The sequence below is a fragment of the Phyllostomus discolor genome, chromosome 5, assembly GCF_004126475.2.
Source record: "Phyllostomus discolor isolate MPI-MPIP mPhyDis1 chromosome 5, mPhyDis1.pri.v3, whole genome shotgun sequence".
In the NCBI taxonomy this organism is placed as follows: Eukaryota; Metazoa; Chordata; class Mammalia; order Chiroptera; family Phyllostomidae; genus Phyllostomus; species Phyllostomus discolor.
Window position 1 is genome coordinate 22,844,094 of NC_040907.2, and position 21,795 is coordinate 22,865,888.

At 37.2% G+C, this 21,795-nt stretch overlaps 1 protein-coding gene across 12 annotated transcripts in view; it reads right to left on the reverse strand.

The window, feature by feature from the left end:
- Positions 1-20,031, reverse strand: part of ZMYM6 (zinc finger MYM-type containing 6) — a 41,270-nt gene extending 21,239 nt beyond the window's left edge. For 4 of the 12 annotated variants that reach the window (XR_004903129.1, XR_004903128.1, XM_028511798.2 and 1 more), the window contains exons 1-11: positions 18,639-19,825; positions 14,615-14,699; positions 13,711-13,963; positions 10,328-10,502; positions 10,038-10,229; positions 8,202-8,352; positions 7,684-7,799; positions 6,767-7,036; positions 6,448-6,598; positions 5,294-5,466; positions 743-890 (exon numbers count right to left, since the gene is read on the reverse strand). Coding sequence is in view for 10 of the 12 variants with exons in the window: in XM_028511798.2 (XP_028367599.1) it covers positions 743-890; positions 5,294-5,466; positions 6,448-6,598; positions 6,767-7,036; positions 7,684-7,799; positions 8,202-8,352; positions 10,038-10,229; positions 10,328-10,502; positions 13,711-13,963; positions 14,615-14,699; positions 18,639-18,731 (1,807 nt within the window). In the remaining 2 variants the exon portion in view is untranslated. Of the gene's footprint in view, positions 1-742; positions 891-5,293; positions 5,467-6,447; positions 6,599-6,766; positions 7,037-7,683; positions 7,800-8,201; positions 8,353-10,037; positions 10,230-10,327; positions 10,503-13,710; positions 13,964-14,614; positions 14,700-17,677; positions 17,815-18,468; positions 18,615-18,638; positions 19,827-19,893 lie in introns of those variants that run through there. The other 8 variants (XM_036025747.1, XM_036025748.1, XM_036025746.1 and 5 more) reach the window with 8 other exon arrangements.
- Between the last annotated feature and the right edge of the window lie 1,764 nt (positions 20,032-21,795).

The window sequence follows — 21,795 nt, forward strand, 5'->3', positions numbered from 1 at the left end:
TAAGATTGCAAAGGCGAAGAAGAGCCAGACTATAAGGAGCCAAAGCACATGGAATCTGTCAATTGAGCAGCACTCCAGGCTTTGATCAGAAAACATAATGTCAAATGTTTTTAATCTAACTCAGAGAAGTCCTACTTCAGGGAACTACTTTAAAAACATGCCATCTATCTATCTATTCATATGGATATTTTGACCACATTAGCTGTCCTACTTGCAAAATTATTTTATTCTTAGCCAAGAAAAACATTGCTACCCATGAAGAAATGGTCTACTTTATTTTCTGATATAATTAATGTGTTGTTCTTTCTTCCTTGGCTACAAACAAGCTCTGGATCAAATCTTACCAGTCACAGAAACTATATTAACATACTTACATCCTCTCCCTTTGCCTGCCCTAATTTTCTATTTTTATTTTTAGTTTATTAACTGAATAGCATCTATCCCTAGTGTGGTTATTTATATATGGATAAAGTCAATCAAAAGCAATCAAATCTAATTTTCCTATAAAATTAGTGCTTCTACATTTATTATTCTTGGTGTTTGATTATGACAGCAAAAAGCATCAGGATTAATTTTCCCTCAAGGGCAATCTTTAAGGATTCTTACAGGAAGATTTAAAGGAATTATTCAGGCTATCTGAATCCAGTGAAATTTTGTTTTTATTACATTATTTACAACTGTGTATGCTGATATTATATCCTAGCACTTACATAAAGATCCCATTAGCCAAATTTAATTTTACCTTTACTTTGTGAATCAGGGCCATTTGTAGTTTGCTGATGACAAAACTCCAAGACACAAAATAGATTACAAAAATATTTGATGTTTCCTTGCCATTTTATGGACTCATTTAGCTTACCCTGTCGTTTACAAGCATCACACTTGGCCATCTGAAAAAGAAATGTAAGAGAGGATAGGCTTAAAACAATAAAATAATAAAAAGATAACATCATGAGTCGGTTGAGATCACATAATATAAGACTTCTACCAATGATACATCCATAAGGAGTTAATATCCAAAATTTATAAAGAACTCAACACCAGAAAAGCAAACAATCCAATTTAAAAATGGACAAAGAACCTGAGTAGACACTTCTCCAAGGAGGACATACAGATGCTCAATTCATCTTTTCATATGTCTAACATCAGTAAGATATCACCTCACCCCTGCTGGAATGGTTATCATCAACAAAACAACATTCAAGTGTTGGTGACGATATAAAGAAAAGGGAACTCGTGTGCACTATTGGTGGGAATACAAATGGAAAACAGTATAGGAGTTCCTCAGAAAATTACAAATGGAAGTGCCTTATGATACAGTGATTCCACTTCTGGGCATTTATCCAAAGAAACACAAAATACTAATTTGAAAGAATATATGCACCCCTATGTTCATTATGGCATTATTTACAATAGCCAAGCTATGGAAGCAATCCCAAAACCCATCAACAGATGAGTGGATAAAAAAAACTGTGGAAGATATATACAATGGAATATTACTCAGCCATAAAAAGAATGAAATTGTTCCATTTGTGACAGCATGGATGAATCTAGAGAGTATTATGCTAAGTGAAATAAGTCAGAGAAAGATGACTATCATATGATTTCACTCATATATGGAATCTAAAAAACAGAATAAATGAACAAAATTGAAACAAACACATATATAGAGAGAACAGACTGATGATAGCTAGAGGGGAGGGATGTTGGGGGACTGGGTGAAAAAGGCAAAATAATTAAGAAGTACAAAATAGTCACAGAGATGTAGTGTACAGCATAGGGAATATAGTTAATAATACTGTAATAACTCTGTATAGTGCCAGGTAGGTACTTGAAATATCAGGAGAACACTTTATAAAATATATGATTGTCTAATGATTATGCCACATATCTGAAACTGATACAAAATAGTATTAAATGTAAACTGCAATTGAAATATAAAAAATATATACTATGGTTAAAAATATATATTCTTGGTCCCAGTCACAATGAAGGCATAGGTAGACACACCTCGCCTCATTACACAACTATAAGAAGGAATACAACTAACTCAGAAACAAAAAACACCCAGAACTGCCAGAAAATCACCCAAAACTGTACAGAAGTCAGACAACCAAGGATTTAAAGAAGCTATATTCATCCAGACGGGTAGGAGGGGCAGAGACGGGGAGTTGAGCAGTTAGGACTCAGTGTGGCAGCAGGCAGAGGGGCACAGAGGCAGTGAGGCAGCGAGGCACTGGCTGGCAGGACAGGCAGCCCCACATTCACATGTGGTAGATAAAAATCAGGGGGACACCTTGTGGGCAGCAAGCCCCACCCCAGGCCAGACTGAGCAGCCCAAGGCTCCAGCACTGGGGAAAATAAAGATGCATAACTTCTGGCTATAAACCCAGTGGGAGTTAGTGAGGCAGAAAAAACTGCTGGTACATACACAAACCCATCCACCCTGGGAACCACAACCAGGACAGCAACTGAAGGGGCACCAATTGTATATGGGAAGTGGATGAAGTGACTGGACATGGGGGTGAGGGCCAGACAAGTCCCCAGAAGTTAGCCAGCAGCAGCACTGTCCCCTCTTTGACCCCTCCCACACACACATGGTTGCCCCGCATTGGCAAATAGCCAAGGCTCCACCCCATATAAGTTAACAGGTGCACTGAAAGGGAATCAAAGCAGCTCTACCTAGTACACAGACAAAGGGAGGCTGCAAAAATCAGGAGTCAAAGAAATGTAGCCCAAATGAAGGAAGAGAACAGAGCCCCAGAAAAAGAACTAAGCTAGAGGAGATAGACAACCTATCAGATGCTGAGTTCAAAACACTACTAGTGGTCAGAATGCTCTAAGATCCCACTGAAAACAGCAAAAGCATAAGGGAAGAAATGAAGGCTTTATTAAGGGAAATCAAGAAAAATCCACAGGAAACCAATAATGAAGGGAAAGCAGCCAAGATTCAAATCACTGATTTGGAACATAAGGAAGAAATGAACATTCAACCAGAACAAAATGAAGAAACAAGAATTTTAAAAATGTGATGACTTTAAGATGACTCTGGGACATCTCCAAAAGGGTCACTATCCGAATCATAGGGATGCCAGGAGAGGAGGAAGAACAAAAAATTTAAAACTTACCTGAATAAACAGTGAGAGAAAACTTCCCTAATTTGCCAAAGGAAATAGACATACAGGTCCAAGAAGCACAGAGAATCCCAAACAAGTTGGACCCAAAGAAATCTTCAACAAGACACATCATAATTAAAATGTCAAAGGTTAAAGATAAAGAGAGAATCTTAAAAGCAGCAAGAGAAAGGCAGACAGTTACCTACAAAGGAGTTGCCATAAGACTATCAGCTGATTTCTCAAAAGAAATTTTGCAGGCAAGAAGGAAATGGCAAGAACTAGACAAAGTGATGAAAAGGAAGGACCTACAACCAAGATTACTCTATTCAGCAAAGTTATTATTTAGAATTGATGAGCAGATAAAGTGCTTCCCACACAAAGTAAAGCTTAAAAGAGTTCATCATCACCAAACCCTTATTATATGAAATGTTAAAGGCACTTACTTAGGAAAAAGAAGATCAAAACTATGAACATTAGCCCTGGCTGGTGTGGCTCAATGGATTGAGTGCCAGTCTGCGAACCAAAGGGTCACTGGTTTGATTTCCAGTCAGGGCACATGCCTGGGTTTTGAGCCATGTTCCCAGTTGGGGATGTGCAAGAGGCAACCACACATTAATGTGGGGTTTTTTTAAAGATTTTATTTATTTATTTTTAGAGAGGGAAAGGAGGGAGATAGAGCGAGAGAAACATCAATGTGCAGTTGCTGGGGGTCATGGCCTGCATCCCGGGCATGTACCCTGACTGGGAATTGAACCTGCGACACTTTGGTTCGCAGCGGGCGCTCAATCCACTGAGCTACGCCAGCCAGGGACACATTAATGTTTCTCTCCCTCTCTTTCTCCCTCCCGTCCCTGTTCTCTAAAAATAAATAAATAAAATCTTTAAAAAAAAACTACAAACATTAAAATGACAACAAACTCACAACCATCAACAAATAAATCTAAAAAACAAAAACAAACAACTAGAAAAGGAATAGAATCATAGATATGGAAATCACTTGGAGGGTTAGCAGCTGGGAGGAGAAAGGGGGAAAAGGTACAAGGAATAAGAAGCATAATGGGGTAGGTACAAAATATACAGAGGCAGGTTAAAAACAGTATAAGGCAAAAGAGAAGCCAAAGAACTTGCATGCACAACCCATGGATATGAACTAAGGGGGGATCGTGGGAGGGAAGGGGGGATCGCTAGAGGGAAGAGGGGAAACAGGCAGAGGAGGGCAAAGGGAGAAAAATGGGACAATTTTAATAACATAATCAATTAATTATACCTTTAAAAAATATATGTATTCTTCATTGTTTCATATAGATACCCTCAACTGAAAAAAAATATAAAAGTTGATCTCCTGTTTTCTAAAATTACCAATGAAGAAATCTAAAAATAGGTTCTGTCTTTAAAAGATTAAGAGGCAGCATGTTGCAGTAGGAATAATATGGGCTTTGGAGTCATAAAGACTTGGATTCATTCTACAAATATCTAATGAGGTATCTTGAGCACTAGGATAGGTTGTGGTCATATCAATCTAACTATGAAAATGACATACCTCTCCTCAAGAAGATTTTATCTTCGGGGTTAGGGAGACAAGTAAACAGATGACTTCACTGGAGTGTTATAGGTGCTGTCTAGCTTCATCTGCCAGCTTCTTTAAGGACATGTTACTCTTTTCCTTTATTTATAAGCTGGCAATCATATTCCTACCTCTTGGGATTCTGGTGGGGATTAAATACTTACGAAGCACTGGATAGGTTTTAGTGGTTCAATTAACCATAGCTTTCATTGTTAGCCTTTCAAAAAAGTAATTTTTTTTTAAAAAGTAGGTCAGTCATAGTCATTTGACCTATGAAATAAGAACAAGGTCTGACTTCAAATTCCTCAGAGTAACCTTCTGTATGACAGCCTTAAGGCAACTTAACTATATAAAGTTCTAACTTGAAAAAACTCCTTGTAAGAAAGCAAAATTTAAAAGGAACATACCCTTGAATAACAACAAAGACTCCACAAATTCTATATTCTTTAGCCCAAAGAGTTCAAGTTTATAATCAATTGAATCTTGCTTCAGGAACCCATAGTTTATTTTACCCAGTTCTAAACACAAAATTTTATTCACATAATCTGAACACACTTTAAACAGAAAATAACTTTTACAAACTTCAGAATACCGAAAGTTGTATTATATTTACCTGGTAAAACAGAACTGTGTATTTGGACATGCAATCTTCACAACAAAACTCTTCTAACTTGCCCTCCAACCGATTTTCTACCAAATTAGAGGATGTCTGTGAACAATAGCTGCACATCCTACAGTAGTTTCCCCACAGTTCTCCAAAGTCACGAGCAGAAAGGTATTTGCAAACTGAGAACCAGAAAGGATGAAAGGAAGAAACATCAAATTTACATTAACTTGAAGGAGGTAAAGTGAGACTCTACAGTCTTAGATGCCAACTTTAAGTTAATTCCTAAACACTGGACACAATTATTTGCCTCTAGGTTAAAGGACAGTCTCTATACTCACAAAACAAACTCATTATCACCTTTTACATATCTATATTCAAAACACACGTGGTATGCAAGTTTCTTAAGTCAAGAAGCCATAACTGCTTAAGTACTTTCTTCACAAATATGTGGAAGAAGAAAAAGATTTCTGAAGTCATAGCTCTACTTATAAAGAGATTTTTTTGTATCTTTTTTTTTTTTTTTTTTTAAAGATTTTATTTATTTATTTTTAGAGAGGGAAGGGAGGGAGAGAGAAAGAGAGAGAGAGAGAGAGAGAGAGAGAAACATCAATGTGCGGTTGCTGGGGGTTCTGGCCTGCAACCCAGGAATGTACCCTGGCTGGGAATCGAACCTGGGACACTTTGGTTCCCAGCCCGTGCTCAATCCACTGAGCTACGCCAGCCAGGGCTTAGATTTTTTGTATCTTATACCAGGGGTTCCCAAACTTTTTGGCACCACAGACAGGTTTCATGGAAGAGAGTTTTTCCACAGATGGGGGTGAGGAGGATGGTTTCAGAATGATTCAATCACATTACATAAAATCTTACCTCATGTTGTGTGGGCCAGTTCCTAAGAGCCATGGATCCCAGGGGTTGGGGACCCCTGCTCTATACTAATATCATCGATCTAATGTTTCAAAAGTTTTTCTTTACTGAGATTATTGTAACATTTAAAAAAAAGATAAACTTTAAAGTGAGTTAAATGTAACTCAAAAGCTTCAAATTACACTTCATAAAACAAAAATTTCTTGAAAATTAATTGTGGATTAATAGCCCACCTCGTAAGGACTATTTCATAACAATCACATGCCCTGTGGATAAAACTGAACTTTTTTCTTTACCTTCACTACAGAATGGCTTATCAACCCCTGAGAATCGTACAGTCTCCTTTATAATTTTCTGTAGTTTACAGTAGTCACACATTGCTATAACTTTATTTTTCTTTTTGTAGTCATCAGAGCAAGTCTTGCCACAAAACAGAAACATTTTACCCTGTAGAGAAAGAATAATCATTAAGACCTAATTAAACAGTTGCTTTATCTTTAAGAAATCCTTTTCCTTCTCATTTCAAAACAAATTAAGTGACTATCAAAGATGAAGAGACAAAAATGCTTTTATTGGGTAAGATTTTATTCAATCCCTTTCATGATCTCTCTTTACCTTATAGAAAAGCAGCTCTGGTTTTGTGGCAAACAGATGGTTACAATGCTGACACTTGAGTTTAACAACTGCATGGGTTGAAGCAACTTGCTGGGAGTGTGCAGCAAGAGGCTGAAGACCGGCTGCAGCAGAGCCAGTGATGGGGCTGGGGGAAACTCCAGAGATGTTACCTCCTCCTGCTGATGCTGTTGACTGGGATGGTGGGCTTACTTGGCCCTGAGACAGCGGCGCTGCTGAAGAGTTTGTTCCTTTTGGCTTGTTAAATATATTCTAAATGGACACAAATGAGGCAAAGATTTTTAACAATTGAGAAATAATGAAACTTGGTGATTCTCATTTTTAATAAGTTAACTCCCATGCAACATTTCTTTAAAATGTATGAAATGGTACATAGATAGAGTTTAAATGGCATACTTCCAGAATAGAAGGACTGAGAAATGTAGGTTTTCCAGACAAAGACCTCTAGTACATATGACCCTAATAAATTAAACCAGGTCTCCCCTTTCCCCCAAGATCCTCCTCCACCTACACTCCCATCACAACCAGTCTCTAATGGCTATGAAAAGTACAGTGACCACCAGCAGTGTCTTTCTCCCTACTAGCAGGGCACTGCATTGGACATCATCCCACCCTGGAGGATCACTAAACTCCACTTTCTCTGAGAGTGAGGACAAAATGTGACAAGTGTAGGCTTACAACTCCGTTCCAGGAGTCATTATGTGTCTGGCTCAGGATGAGAGGAAGGCACATATAAACACATCACCATACCATGTATCCAAACCATATCCTAGCTTCCACAGTTGAACAGAATTTTTTTCTAACTTAATCTTTTTTAAGTATGGACCTTCGGTAGTGAACATTTTTGCCACAGACCAATGCCTAAGAGAACTGCAGGAGTAAAATACCTTAGGCCATACCTGGAAAGCCACAACACAACTGGAGCTGCAGAAGCTGTATATAGTTCCACTGGACATAGCTAAATGATACTGAGGGACTGCTGAGGTTTTACAACTATGACACGAAACCTGGACACCTTGGTAACCAAAAACAGAAACCAATGAGTAAATTACACAGATGGACAAATAATCCAAAAATGTGTTAGAATAAAAACACAAATAATAATATACAAAACAAAAATCAAGGAACTTTATAATATCTTGTAAAGTTAACAACATCCTCAATTAAGTCCCATTTACACAAAAACTAACTTGAAACTTATGTGGTTTTTTTTCTTTTCATATATGAAACTTAAAAAAAAAATCTCAACTAAGGAAATCTGTGAAAAACTATTTTCAATTAAAATCAGTTCTCTGAAAGTAAAACAATCTTGTGTCTTTATTTAACCATATAGATTATTTTACAACAAAATGAAAGAAAACCCATTACATTCTACCACAGTTATTAAATCTATAAATGTCTCAAATTTAAACATTACCTGAAGAAATAACTGTCTTAACTCTGTAAGCAGATAAGCAATTAATAGAGCAGAAAAGTTCAGTTTTGCCTGAGTCATTCGTAGTCTCAATCATTTCAGCTGAGGGCCTCAATGATTTTCCCAAGGCATACGGAGGCATTTGGGCTGAATTCTGTTAAGAAAATAAAATAACATTCACATGCCTAAGCATACAGTACATACATACATATTGTTTAAGAAAAGAAACAAGAATAGCTACCTACAACCACTGCCTTTGGTTGAAATATTTGAGCATGACAGTGAGGCCACATCAAGTATAGACTTTTCTGAAAGTTGGAATGTGGGTAAAGTAGGTTTTTTCATACAATAATAAAATGTAAATAGAAGAAAATCAGTAACTACTCAGATGTACTAGCGACAACAAAACACATTAAAAGTAATGAATTAAATAGTCATACTTTTCTCATTGCAAATAATCACAGAAGACCAGGTAATCCATGAACCAAAGGGCCATCTCAGTGCAGACTTGGACATCCATCTAGGAGAGAGTCTACCACCTTTCAGGTTACTTAACTAGTAAGACCCTCTAGGAGGAGGAGACAGAAATCATGTTTAATGTATATTAGGTCATCTTACAGAACTGCTTGTTTACAAGCTGAGTTTCAAAATAAAGATTGCTCATAAGTTCATTTGTGTTTTAAGAAACAATAATAATAATGGCTACTATTCATATAGATTACCAATATTATTACTTATTTACTGAGTGCTTCCCATGAGCCAGGACCCATGTTAAGCAACTTATATGCACTGTATCATAGAATTCTTTAAACACAGTAAAGATACTTTAAAAAATTAACAAAAAGTTTAAATTATCTTTAATTAGATTAGACTAACAAATAAACAGAAAAGTAAGAGATTACACTTATTTCGTCTGACTCCAAAGTCCAGGCTCCCAACCACTACAGTAAAACTGTCAATGACACAGTATAAGGCCTCTCAGTAAGAAATTACATGGGGAAGTAAATGGTGAGGTTTCATTACATAATTTTCCTGGTAAGAGAACAACATCATTTACAGAGTACAGTTGATAGAGTACAATGTCAATAAGGAAATTAGGAATGATTTTTGGATCACAATATAAAAATGGATTCTGTGACAGTAGGAACCAGATTGCCAAAAGTCATAACTCTTAGAAAAGTAATACTTTTCAAAGATGAATGTCTATCACCAACTGCTCAGAGGAATTAAATATAAATCAAAATACTTGCTAACTAAAAAAAATTTTAATTATAACTTACATCTTTTTTAAATACATACTTTTTAAAGATACCAAACTATTTAACAATAATTAAATCGACACAAATTGATATATTTAGTAATAAAATGAATCCATTATTTTTTTTAAGATGCTATTTATTTAAAGAGGGGAAGGGAGGAAGACAGAGAGGGAGAGAAACATCACTGCGTGGTTGCCTCTCACGCAGACTCCACTGAGGACCTGGCCCACAACCCAGGCATGTGCCCTGACTGGGAATCGAACCTGTAACCCTTTGGTTCACAGCCCACGCTCAATCCACTGAGCTATGCCAGCCAGGACAATATGAGGGTTTTCTTTATTATCTATCACACAGATTTCAGACTCATACACGGCAAATCATGAAATTACACGTGTGAATTCCCAGCCATGAAAGAAACCCTAAAAATGACCTCGTTCACATATATCATCTCACTGCCACAATCAACTCGTACAGCGCCAACTGAAGGGAAGAGCTCACTCTTTTTCTTTGTGCATTACACCCTGCACAACCACCTCCGAAGGTGTGGGCCTGACCATATGCAACAGGCTGACCCTCATACCTGCTTGTATGCTGTGACGCTTGTTGAGGTAAAAACCTTCTGGGACTGGCATGGGCCAGAGCTGCTATAGCAGTAGCTCCCACAATTCTCACAACAGTTCATGGTGAGGTTGTTGGCAGAATGAAATTTTGAAAAACAGGCATCACTACAAAGACAATGTACTGCATTTTGATGCTTCACTTCAAATCGAATCTAGGAAATGAAAACATATACACATACAAAATAAGCAGAGCCAGTTAAAAATCTCTGGTCTTTGAGCAGAATCCCAGTAAAAGTAAAATGTGACTTACATCAGCATTCTTCTGACACACACTGCACTTCGTCAAAATGCTATTGGTATATATGGTGACGACAGGTTTTTTCTTTAGCTCATAAGAGGAAAGGCATGACTGGCTGCAGAAATCTTTGCTAGGAGAGGAATTTTCAGATCCGGTTGCGATCACATTCTTTGGATTTAAAATGTCTCTAAAAATAAATAACAAAGGCAAAATGAAATGTGTTCCTCATAACTATAATCTCTTCCTCTCTGTGAGCTAAAATAACTACATTTACTGAGGACAGCTATTGTGTAGCAGAAAATGGATGACCCCGCACCGGGCATCTGGAGACCTGGGTTTAATGATTAAGTTCTGTTACTTGTCAGCTGAGTGGCAATGAGAGAGGCAATTACTATCTCAGTTTCCTCATGTATAAAATGGAGTTTATAATACCCAGTTTATAGATGTATAAAAAAATTATTTAAAAAATATATCCAGCTAGAATCCCATGACAACAACAGTGAAGCTTAAAGCTCCAACCAGGTTTCAGTCACGAAGCCGACGGAATGAGCGGCCGTCCCCCAACACCAGACCATGAAGTACTTGTCCTCCTACTAGCCACTGGCTGCCAGGAGTAAAAATATGGATGATACAAGAAATAAATTTAAAAAAAAAATAAGTTGAAATGCAGGATTTGGGAAACAGTAAACCACCAAAGAGTAATATAAAAAATATTAACATGATATACAAAATTAAGCTATAACTGAAGGCAGCAAAGAAACAGACAAAAGGACTACTAAGGCATGGATGGTATCAGAGGACAGAATCAAGAATAAGACAAAAGAACACAAATAACTGAGTTGTTTTGTGAGAAACCTGGAGTTGAGTTCATCGATGCAATCGGCACCCACAGTAAAAACAGAAGCTAAGTATTACCATTCTTCTAACAAGCATAAAAACTGAAGTAAATAGTCAATAATTAGAAATATTGGTGAAGGCCACAAAGTAAAAAAAAAAAATTAATGGTAATATTATTATATATTACAACAATCTGTACTAATTACTATGTGCCAGACATTGTTCCCTTTACTCAAATTATCCACTTTAATTGTCAGAAGAACTCTATGAAGTATTATTATAATTGCCATTTTATAGATGAGGAAACCAAATCAGAAAGGTCAAAGTCACATAGCTGGTAAACAGTGAAGTCAGTACAGAAATCCCAGTAGTCAGATTCTACAGTCTATGGAATTAATCATTTCACTATTCTGCCTCACATCCTGTACCTTTAATATACAGAACTACACCATGGTGAACTATGAAAGAACAGCAACAATAATAACGTACTTTAATTTTCTAAAACTCACCTACCCTTAAAAATGCAACAGTGAATCTTAGAAACCAAGTGGATATGCTTATAATACATTTACTAACTTTGAAAAGTGATTTTTCTCTAAAACAGAGCAATAAAGAATTTTATTTACTGATGAGAATCTGTCAGTGTCATAATGTATGTAAAAGTAAACCAATGAGAATGTCTTTAATGAAAATCTATGCACATAAATATAAATGCATTCTAAACTTATGCATCCAAATGAATGTTATGCCTTAATATTTATCTAAGAAAAATCATACATCTTCCAACAACATGGCTCAAACTTTTTTCTGGTTTCAATTTATAAGAGTTCTAAAAACTTCTTAATTTTATAGCTAGACAGCATGTTTAACAGCATGATTCAGTTTAACTATGACAGTCAGCTAATAAGGCATCAAATAACTTTGGAAATTTTGAAAAAATCAAACCGATACTAAAAACACAAATGTGTCATATAACTTAGTCTAAAGGAACATTTCATAGGCTCTGAAGGTAATGCCCAATCAAGAGATTTAAAAGGTTTTTGAATAACAGCAGGTAAAATGTCCCTGACACAAATGACATTGTTAAGAAAGATATATGCATTTGGATGTATAAACTGTGTTATGTCCTCCAAATTTTAATTGGTTTCATTTGATATTTGACATGTTGAAAGAGAATATCTAAAAACAGAAAGCTAAATTTACTCTTTGAAGTCAGCTTCATGAGAATGACATAAGAGAGTTAAACTAAGGTTTTAAAATGGCATTTTGGAACAAAACAAAATTTTAACAGCTAAGTAAAATATTTTAAAATTCCTCTTTATTTTCAGTTGGAGATTTCCATTTTTACAGGACCTACTTTTATATAAGTAAGGCCATTACACCAAGCAGATAAAGAAACTTTTCTTTATCTCCAAAGACAAAATAGGGGGTTATACATTATGGTAAGTATACATAATAATATTAACTTTATTAATAAAAATAGTTAAGATCCCACTTACTAACCATTTCCTGTGTGCTAGGTCCCGTACTAACACTGTCTCATTAAAATCTGAGGAAGCAGATACTATCTGCCAATGAAGAAACTGAGGCTTAGAAAAATAAAGTATCTAGCACAAGGTTATACAGTTAATAAGTAATAGAGCCATGATCTAAAACCAAGCTCTTAACTTTTCTTGCTCTGAATTAGTGACTACTGACAACACACCGTATTCCTAGAATTACACTTCCACAGGAATAGGCAAAACATGCCAACTTCTGCAAAGGTACTAGCGTAGAAAAGGAATTTTACGTGACTTTGCTGCTATTTCTTTCTCTTTCTGAATCTATGCATTACTTAAAGCAACGATTCCCAACAAAAGCTCACAAGGATTTTTTAGAAATACGCACATTATATTTATAGCCATTTAGTTTTTACCTTCTAAGAATTAAACAATTTTTACATACTATATATTATGAATGGCATTATTTTATTCTATATTTCAGTAACATCAAAGATAAATAATTTTGAATGGTTGTTGTCTATGCTATACTTCCTTTTCTACACTAGTACCTTTGCAGAATTTGGCATGTTTTGCCTATTCCTGTGGAAATGTAATTCTAGGAATACGGTGTGTTGTCAGTAGTCACTAATTCAGAGCAAGAAAAGTTAAGAGCTTGGTTTTAGACCATGGCTTTATTACTTATTAGCTGTATAACTTGTGCTAGATACTTTATTTTTTCTAAGCCTCCGTTTCTTCATTGGCAGATAGTATTTACTTCCTCAGATTTTAAGAATACATGTATAAGTAGTCCTACAATTTCCACAAATCATGTTATTTCTTTCCCCTTTAAAATTTAAACTGAAAAAGATAAGGAAAACCGGTTTAAGCAATACTTTTAACACCAAGTCATTTATTTAATATTACAAACTTTAGAATCTGCAAATTTCTCAATTTGCTAAAAAGCTATTCCCATAGAAATGTGTTAAAGAGATTTAAAGTAGCAATAGCACGTTTGAACTGAATGAACTATATACACACTAAAAAAGTAAAAAGGGGATGTAATTAAGAATTTTATACTTTGAGCAGTTTATGCAGGTTTTCTTCGGAGCAGATGATGGTAGGCCGACAGGTGAAGAATATCTGGTGATGCACTGCAGGGAGCAAAAGAGCTGAGTAGATCCTGTCTTATGATACGCAGTTTGCCCCTTATAAAGCATTGTCTTACAACCAAAACAAACAATCTGCACAGCGATGGCTGGAACTGAAGAAAGCAATCTACTTGGTCCAGGTGATGCAAGAGGAAACTGGAAACCTGGGGTCAACTGTTGGGCTATTAAAAAAAAAAGTTTTAGTATCAACACAAACACATACACATTCTCTATTTTTAGGACAATTCCATCAGTCTTAAAATCCAACATGAATGAGGCAATAAGCACTCCAGGGGATTTCAAACTTTTTAAACCAAGACCCATAGTAAAAACTACGTTTCATATTATAACCCAGGACACATATACATACATAGTGTATGCATGTGTGAATATAGTTTAATACCTAAAACAGAAGTTTGATGAAATAATGTTTCCTTATTACACACATCACACTGATATAACCTTATTTTGTTCTACTTTTAAAATGCTAGTCAAGCCCTGGCTGGCGTAGCTCAGTGGATTGAGTGCGGGCTGGGAACCAAAGTGTCCCAGGTTCGATTCCCAGCCAGGGTACATGCCTGGGTTGCAGGCCATAACCCCCAGCAACCGCACACTGATGTTTCTCTCTCTCTATCTCCCTCCCTTCCCTCTCTAAAAATAAATAAATAAACTCTTTAAAAAAAAATGCTAGTCAAGACTAGTACCCAGTCTGAAAAGTGCTGCTTTATCTAAAGGAAGAAAAAATTTATACAAAGAGGTACGTTCCCTAAATTCAACTAGTCAGAATGTAACAAATACTAATCATAATTAACTTTTGCAGTTCTATTTCTTACCAAGAGGACTGTCACTGACTGAGAACACAGCACTAATTTTCAGTTCACTTTCTTGAGTTTTTGGCTTTGGGGAATGTCCATACTCCTTGAATGGAAAAAAAAAGAGAGAGAAATGAATACAGTATTAGTATCTGAGTAAACTAGAAATTCAGGCAAAAAGTAATTGTCACATTCATCTCTTCTACATTCTAATTGTAATCACCTTCACAACTACCTCAAGTCAAAATTTTACAAGTTATTAGATTTAATCTTTACAAAAAGGATCTTTCAGAATCAGAAAATCTTTTATTATGGTTATATCTACTTGGCAAATGTAATCTTCCTATATGAGTAAAACACAGCTTTTCGATGCTGAACACTACCCTTTTTAAGGCTGTGTTTATAAGGGAACATAAAATTAAATTCAATCTGAATAATTTATAGTTTGTAAAATCAGTCATTTTAGCCAAGAGACTTACAGCTGTCATATCTGTTAACAGCAGGAAAAACATAAGAGTTTCAATGCAATCTGCTCATTACACATAAACTCATCACAGCCCAAATCAGATTTACCTTTAACATATTCTTTAAAATAAAATATATGAAATGAAATTTTTAAAATACATATACCTATCTTGTAAAAAACTGTCTTTATTCTGAGATCACAACAACCATCCTAATTATTTGGGAGGGGGGATGTCAAAATAGCCTTATGTATTTCAAAATAAAAAGTTTTCAAAATAAAAAGCTTTTTAAAAGTATGACTTTTCTGAAATAATGGTGATAATATATCATAGTTGTATTTTTTAAATTTTTATTTTATTGATTTTGAAGAGAGAGGAACGGGAAGAGGGAGGGAAGGGAGGAGGGAGGGGAGAACATCAATTCGTTGTTCCATGCATCTATGCATCCAATGGTTGTCTCTTGTACGTGGGATGGAATCAGCAACCCTGGCGTACTGTAGGACACTCTAACCAACTGAGCTACCTGGCCAGGGCTGGTAGTTATATTTTTTAATCTACCTAAACAAAGCAGAAATAAATGACTGATACAGCAGGTCCCAAAGTTGGTCAAGGTCAGAAAGACAGTAAGTGTACAGATGCACTTACTACCAAACTCAACTATCTCTGTTCCAAAACCCATGTTATCCCCCCATAGATGTACCAATACAACAAAGCATATTTACTGTAATAAATTCAAACCCTGACCCCCAATTTAAATTAAGTTCCTCTGTTGAAGTCTCTCACATTTCCCTTTTACTCACAGCACCTGTGATAGTATATCATTTCATATCAATTTGGGCGATAATCTGTTTAACATCTAACACCCTTCCTTTTCCCTGCACACACACACTAGACTGGAAGGACCACGTCTACCACAGGTAGGGTAGGGACCATAATTGTTTTTCCACATCTATACACTCAAGGACCAGCACAGCAAATGTAACACAACAGAATACTATGGGTTCTGACAGCAGACAGAAATAGATGTGATCTTGGTTCAACAAGTTATTTAATCTTTCTTAGTTTCAATTTCCTTATCTATAAAATAGGTATTATATAACCCACTATGCAATAGAAAAAAAAAAGAATAAAAGAATAATTAATTTCACCTCTGAGTGACACTGAAACTCTATCCTAAAAGAGGAGAAAATTTTTGCCAGGCTATCTAGTTCAGGATACCACAGGCAGAAGAAACAGCAAGTGCAAAGGCAAGGAAACAAAACTCAACAAAATATATTTTAGAGTAAAATGCTAATAGTCTGAAGGAGCATAGATTAGAAAAGTGGGAAGGATGAGTGATGATAATGAAGAGGGAAACAAAGGCCTAAACATGGATAGTTTGGATGTCGCACTAAAAACTGTATGCTTGCCCTGGCTGGCGTAGCTCAGTGGATTGAGCGCGGGCTGGGAACTAAAGTGTCCCAGGTTCGATTCCCAGCCAGGGTACATTCCTGGGTTGCAGGCCATAGCCCCCAGCAACCACACATTGATGTTTCCCTCCCTCTCTCTCTCTCTCTCTCTCTCTTCCCCCCTCCCTTCCCTTCCTAAAAAATGGATGAATAAAATCTTTAAAAAAAAAAAAACTGTATGCTTTATCAGCCTGGCTAGTGTGGTTCAGTGGATTGAGTGCTGGTCTGTGAACCAAAGGGTTGCCCGTTCAATTCTGTCAGGACACATGCCTGGGTTGCGGGCCAGGTCCCCAGTAGCGGGTGCACGAGAAGCAACCACACACTGATGTTTCTCTCCCTCTCTTTCTCCCTCCCTTCCCCTCTGTAAACAAATAAATAAATAAAATATTTTGAAAAAAGTTTATGCTTTATCATACATGAGGAGACAGGACTTTAACGGGACTATGTCATCAGAGCTATAGATAACAATGTCATCACTATACAGGTTTTGATGAGGACTGTGACTGAATGAAAAAGGATAAAGTAGCAAATTGTTATAAAAGTCCAAATGAAAAAAATGAAATAGGAAGAAAAAGAGACAAAGTCAAAAATATTTTAAAAGTAGAATCCACAAAACCGGACAAATGATTACTGTGGCAGAAGAGGAGGAAGAATCTACCATATGGAGGAAAAATAAGTGTCATAGATGCCATCATTCCCACCCCACATTCCTGCAGACGCTCCTCAGACCTCTTCTCGCACAGCACTCTAGGAAGGTGTGAGGTTGAAGAGTGAGACAAAATCTAATTTGTATTCCTGTCTTGGAAAAATACTGGCTTTGAGATGGAATGAAAAATAAAATTATTATTTATTATTATTTATATTATTTATATTTGTAATATGGCCTTGTTTATGAAATAAAATTAGTAACTACAGAGTACAAACTAAAACAATGGTCCAAAAAGAAAAAATAAGTCATTTTCTTGCTGAAACAACTAACTAACTAGTCTCTCCACATTGACCTCCATAAATTTTCATCTGGGTCCCCTACAGGGTAGCCCAGTACTCCTCCCAAACATATTTAACTTACTCTCCCACTTAAAACCCTACAATGCCTTCCCATCACTCTCAGAAAAAAGACTGAAATTCAGAACAAGATCCGTAAGATCCCGTGTAATCTGGCCTCCAATTACTTGCAGAGCCTCATTCTAGAAGCAAGATAGCACATGCTCTGAAGTCTGACTACCTGAATTTGAATCCAGTCTTTGCCATTTATGACCTGTGATCTGTAATTAAACTGCTTGACTGCTTTGTGCTTTGGTTTCTTCATCTGTAAAATGGGAATGGCATGGTTGGGAGAATGGTGGCTGATACAACCTAAGCACATATAAGTATTAATAAGTTAATATGTCATTAAAATATGTATAACATATTGATATATTAATGCTATCTATTAGCACTGTTGTTGTAATCGTCATCACCATCATCATCCTCACTTCACACCTTTCTGTTCCAGGCCCACTGGTCTTGTATTTCTTCAAAAGAGCCATGCACCTTTCCACTCAGGGCTTTCCTACGCGCAGACCGCCATCTGTAACACTTCCCCTGCCTTTGCCTAGTCTAGTCATTCTTCATAACTCAGCTCACAAATCCGCCCCTCGGGGAAGCCTTCCCTAGTCAGCCTCTGTCCCCAACCAAAGCTAGGTCAGATTCCCCATTTTGTACTGTGCTTCCAGAGCACTTGTCATACTTTATAATTATCTGTTATTTGATCAATTACTTGTGTAATGTCTATCTCCCCTACTAACCTGTATGCTCTATGAGAGAAGGGACCAAGGTGACTTTGGTCACTTCCTGGATCCCCCCGACACAATACTTAAGAAAACAAAGGGCAGATATAAGAGAATTAAAAAAAAAAGGTACCAAGCATGGGACGATGATAACACATACTTTCTTTTTACAAAATGAAATATCATATAGTTACCAAGATCTTTTTTCATTCAAAGAGCAGAAAAATAACTTACTAATCTAATAAGAAAAAATAATCAGTTTGGGTTGTTTTAACTTAAAAGCTAGAAATTATCTAACTAAACATTTCAGTTCACCTGATACAAAAGAAGGAATAAAACATTTTAAGTAAAATGAAATTCTTACTTGAGCATTGTCAGGTTCTTCTTTAATTTTCTCCAGAAGGCCCTGCTGCGGTGCCATTGCTTGGCCACATTCACCATCCAAAGGTTCTTTCATTCTAACTTTTTAGTAAAGGAAGTCCCCAGTCTAAACTAATAGATTTCTTCTTGGTAATGGATAGCTGGGCTCCTAAAACACAACATAAAGGATTGGTACTCGTGTTTATTCTTCCTTTTTTCGTGTTTATCTATATTAAAAAATTTGTGTTGAGCACGAGGCTTTAAGGTTGCGTATTTGGGAAAAAAGCTTTTGGGGGGCCATGACTAACTCTATTCTTTCTTCCTGCCTTCCGCTCCTTTAGCAGCTACCTTCACATAAGAAAACTGTTTCTGGCATTAGCTCCCACTTCCCTAATATCTTTATAGACAAGCACTCTGGTCTTTCACATTTTGAAAGTCACAGAGGGAATGAGACCCGCAGACCAAGGCACGGGAGGAAGTTAGCAGCCCTTAGGGGAAATGACTCAGAAATGGTTTTTGACTCCATGAAAATTAGTACTTGGAGACCCACCTCAGATTTTTATTTCTCGAAGTGGGGCACATTGCGCTCCGCACCCCACCTCTAATTTAGCCTTTACTGGACGCCTCCATATAACAGCCCAATTTCTTAGTCTAAGATGCCATCACAGGTGAACAACAGGTACTCCTTCCATAAGGGGGACCACCTGCACTTTCCACGGTCTCCATGGGAGCCATGCCCAGGGATGAGACCCTCTGAGCTCTGATTCACCTTCGCCTTCCTGTAAACAAGAAATTCTATGTGCCATTCAGCAGACTTTCCTTCCTATAATAGTAAACACACTAGACGGGACGTAGGAAACCTGACGCAAAAGGGTAGCTCCACTAAGTTGTTTTGAGGAAGGCAAGCCAGACTTGGAATGGGCAATTGGTTTAAAAGCCTGAGAGGAATACGAAATGGGAACTTCGATCCACCTGCCACAATAATAACAATGTATGAGCGATCATCTCTCCTTCGAGTGTCGCATTCGCTCGGAAACTCTCGGCCCCACCAATAATTCCCACGCGCGTCACCGAGTACAAACAGTGCAACTTCGCAGCGGTTGGAGAAGAGGAAACCCACAGACGCCAGTCACAGCCTGCAGCGAAATCCGCACCGCCTCAGCCGCTCGGTGCGTCCAGCACCGCCCCCAACCGGTTCCCGCCCCGTCACGTAGTGTGACTCCGCCCCGCACAGCACCTCCCGCACCAGACGCGCTTACCTTCTGCTAGCCTCCGTACTGCCGCGCATCACCCGCTGGAAAAGAAGTACAGGACCCAAGAACCCGCTCCCAGTTCTTAAAAAGAGAATTATCTCCTCTTACCGGGATTCTCCCGCGTGATCCATCACACGCAATACCCAAACAACTGCGCGTGCGCTGCCTTAGGCTTCGCCCTCTTTCCCGTCATGCTCCAGTCCTGAGCTGAGAGGTTCTTCCCAGCATTCCTCTTTCCTTAGTTATGGTTGACTTCTTAAAGACACCAAGACCCAATTGTGAAAAGGTAGAGGAAGGGATTTGGGGGAGAATATTAAGGGCATTAGATGGTGCAGTAAGTGCTCTGCAACATTCTTTAATGCTCATCTCCAGAAAGAACATAATAATAAATAATAGCTAATATTTATTAAGCCTAAAGCTTGCTAAGCACTTGACATGCATCATACCGCTTAGTCCTCACCAAAGCCCCAAGAGGTACAAATTTTTATCTGGGAGACGTAAGTGAAGAGATTAATCAAATTGTTTAAAGTCAAGATTTGGTATTTTTTCATTCAATGTTGTTTTGGAAATACAGCTATGATTTGTGAGGCTGTCGATTCATTTTTGACTCCTGTGTAGTATTCCATTTTAGAAATATGCTACAATTTAACCAGCTGCTATGGATGGATGTTCGACTTGTTTCCAATTTTTAGAATACTGCTGCTGTGAGTATTCCTGTTTTTTGTAGCACACATGCATATATGCTGTTTATTCCTAGCAGTGAAGTTTCTTGTTCTATATTTGTAAAACTTAACTGAATAATATCAAACAGTTTTAGAGAGTAGTGGTTTCAGTTCGCATCCACCAGCCATATATGAGAGTTCCGGTTGCCACATATCCTAAAATTAAAGATAATTACTACCGTACATATCTTCAATTTTAACCATTCTGATGTGGGTATAGTGGTATTTCATTGTGGTCTTAATTTGGGTTTCCCAGGTTACAAATAGTCGAGTCCATTTTCATATTTTTGAGTCTCTGGATATCCTCTTTTAGGAAGTACCTGTTCAAGTCTCTTACCCATTTTTGTATAGGATTATCAACCATTTTCTTACAGATATGTATTCTGGATATGAGTCCTTTGTTGAATATACATATGTATTACAATTATCTTCTCCCATTCAGTGGGCAGCCTTTCCACTGTATTATTAGTGCCTTTTGATGAACATAAAAGACCTTTATGCTCAGTGGTTCTTGTATTCTGTTAAGAAATGTCTTCCTACCAAAGGTCTTTATCAGTTTCTGGAACTGTTATTTGTCTTATTTAGATCTACAATCCACCTAAAGTTGGGTTTTGTGTATGGTGTGAGGTAAGTCAAATTTCATTTTTGTCATGTGAATTAAACTGATTAAATGCTATTTTTTAAAAGATTTTATTTATTTATTTTCAGAGAGAGGGGAAGGGAGGGAGAGAAACATCAATGTGTGTTTGCCTCTCACATACCTCCCCCCTGGGGTCCTGGCCCACAACCCAGGTACGTGCCCTGACTGGGAATCAAACCGGCAGCCATTTGGCTCCCAGGCCCGCACTCAATCCACTGAGCCACTCCAGCTAGGGCTAAACTCTGTTGTTGAAAAGTCTGTCCTTTTCTTAATGCTCTGTGTTGTCACCTTTGCATATATATAAGTTGCCTATAAAGGTGTGGGTTTGTTTCACGACTGTGTAATACTTTTGTCCCTCTTTGTGGAAATACCACACTGTCTTAATTTCTATACCAGCTTTATAATAAATCCCAATATGTGCTTCAAGTTTGTCTTGACTTTTCTTGGTGCTTTGCATATTCATATAAATTTTAGAGTCAGCTTGCCAAATGCAACAAAATTTTCCTTATAAACTTTAGAAACAGCTAGGATTTTGTTTAGTAATGC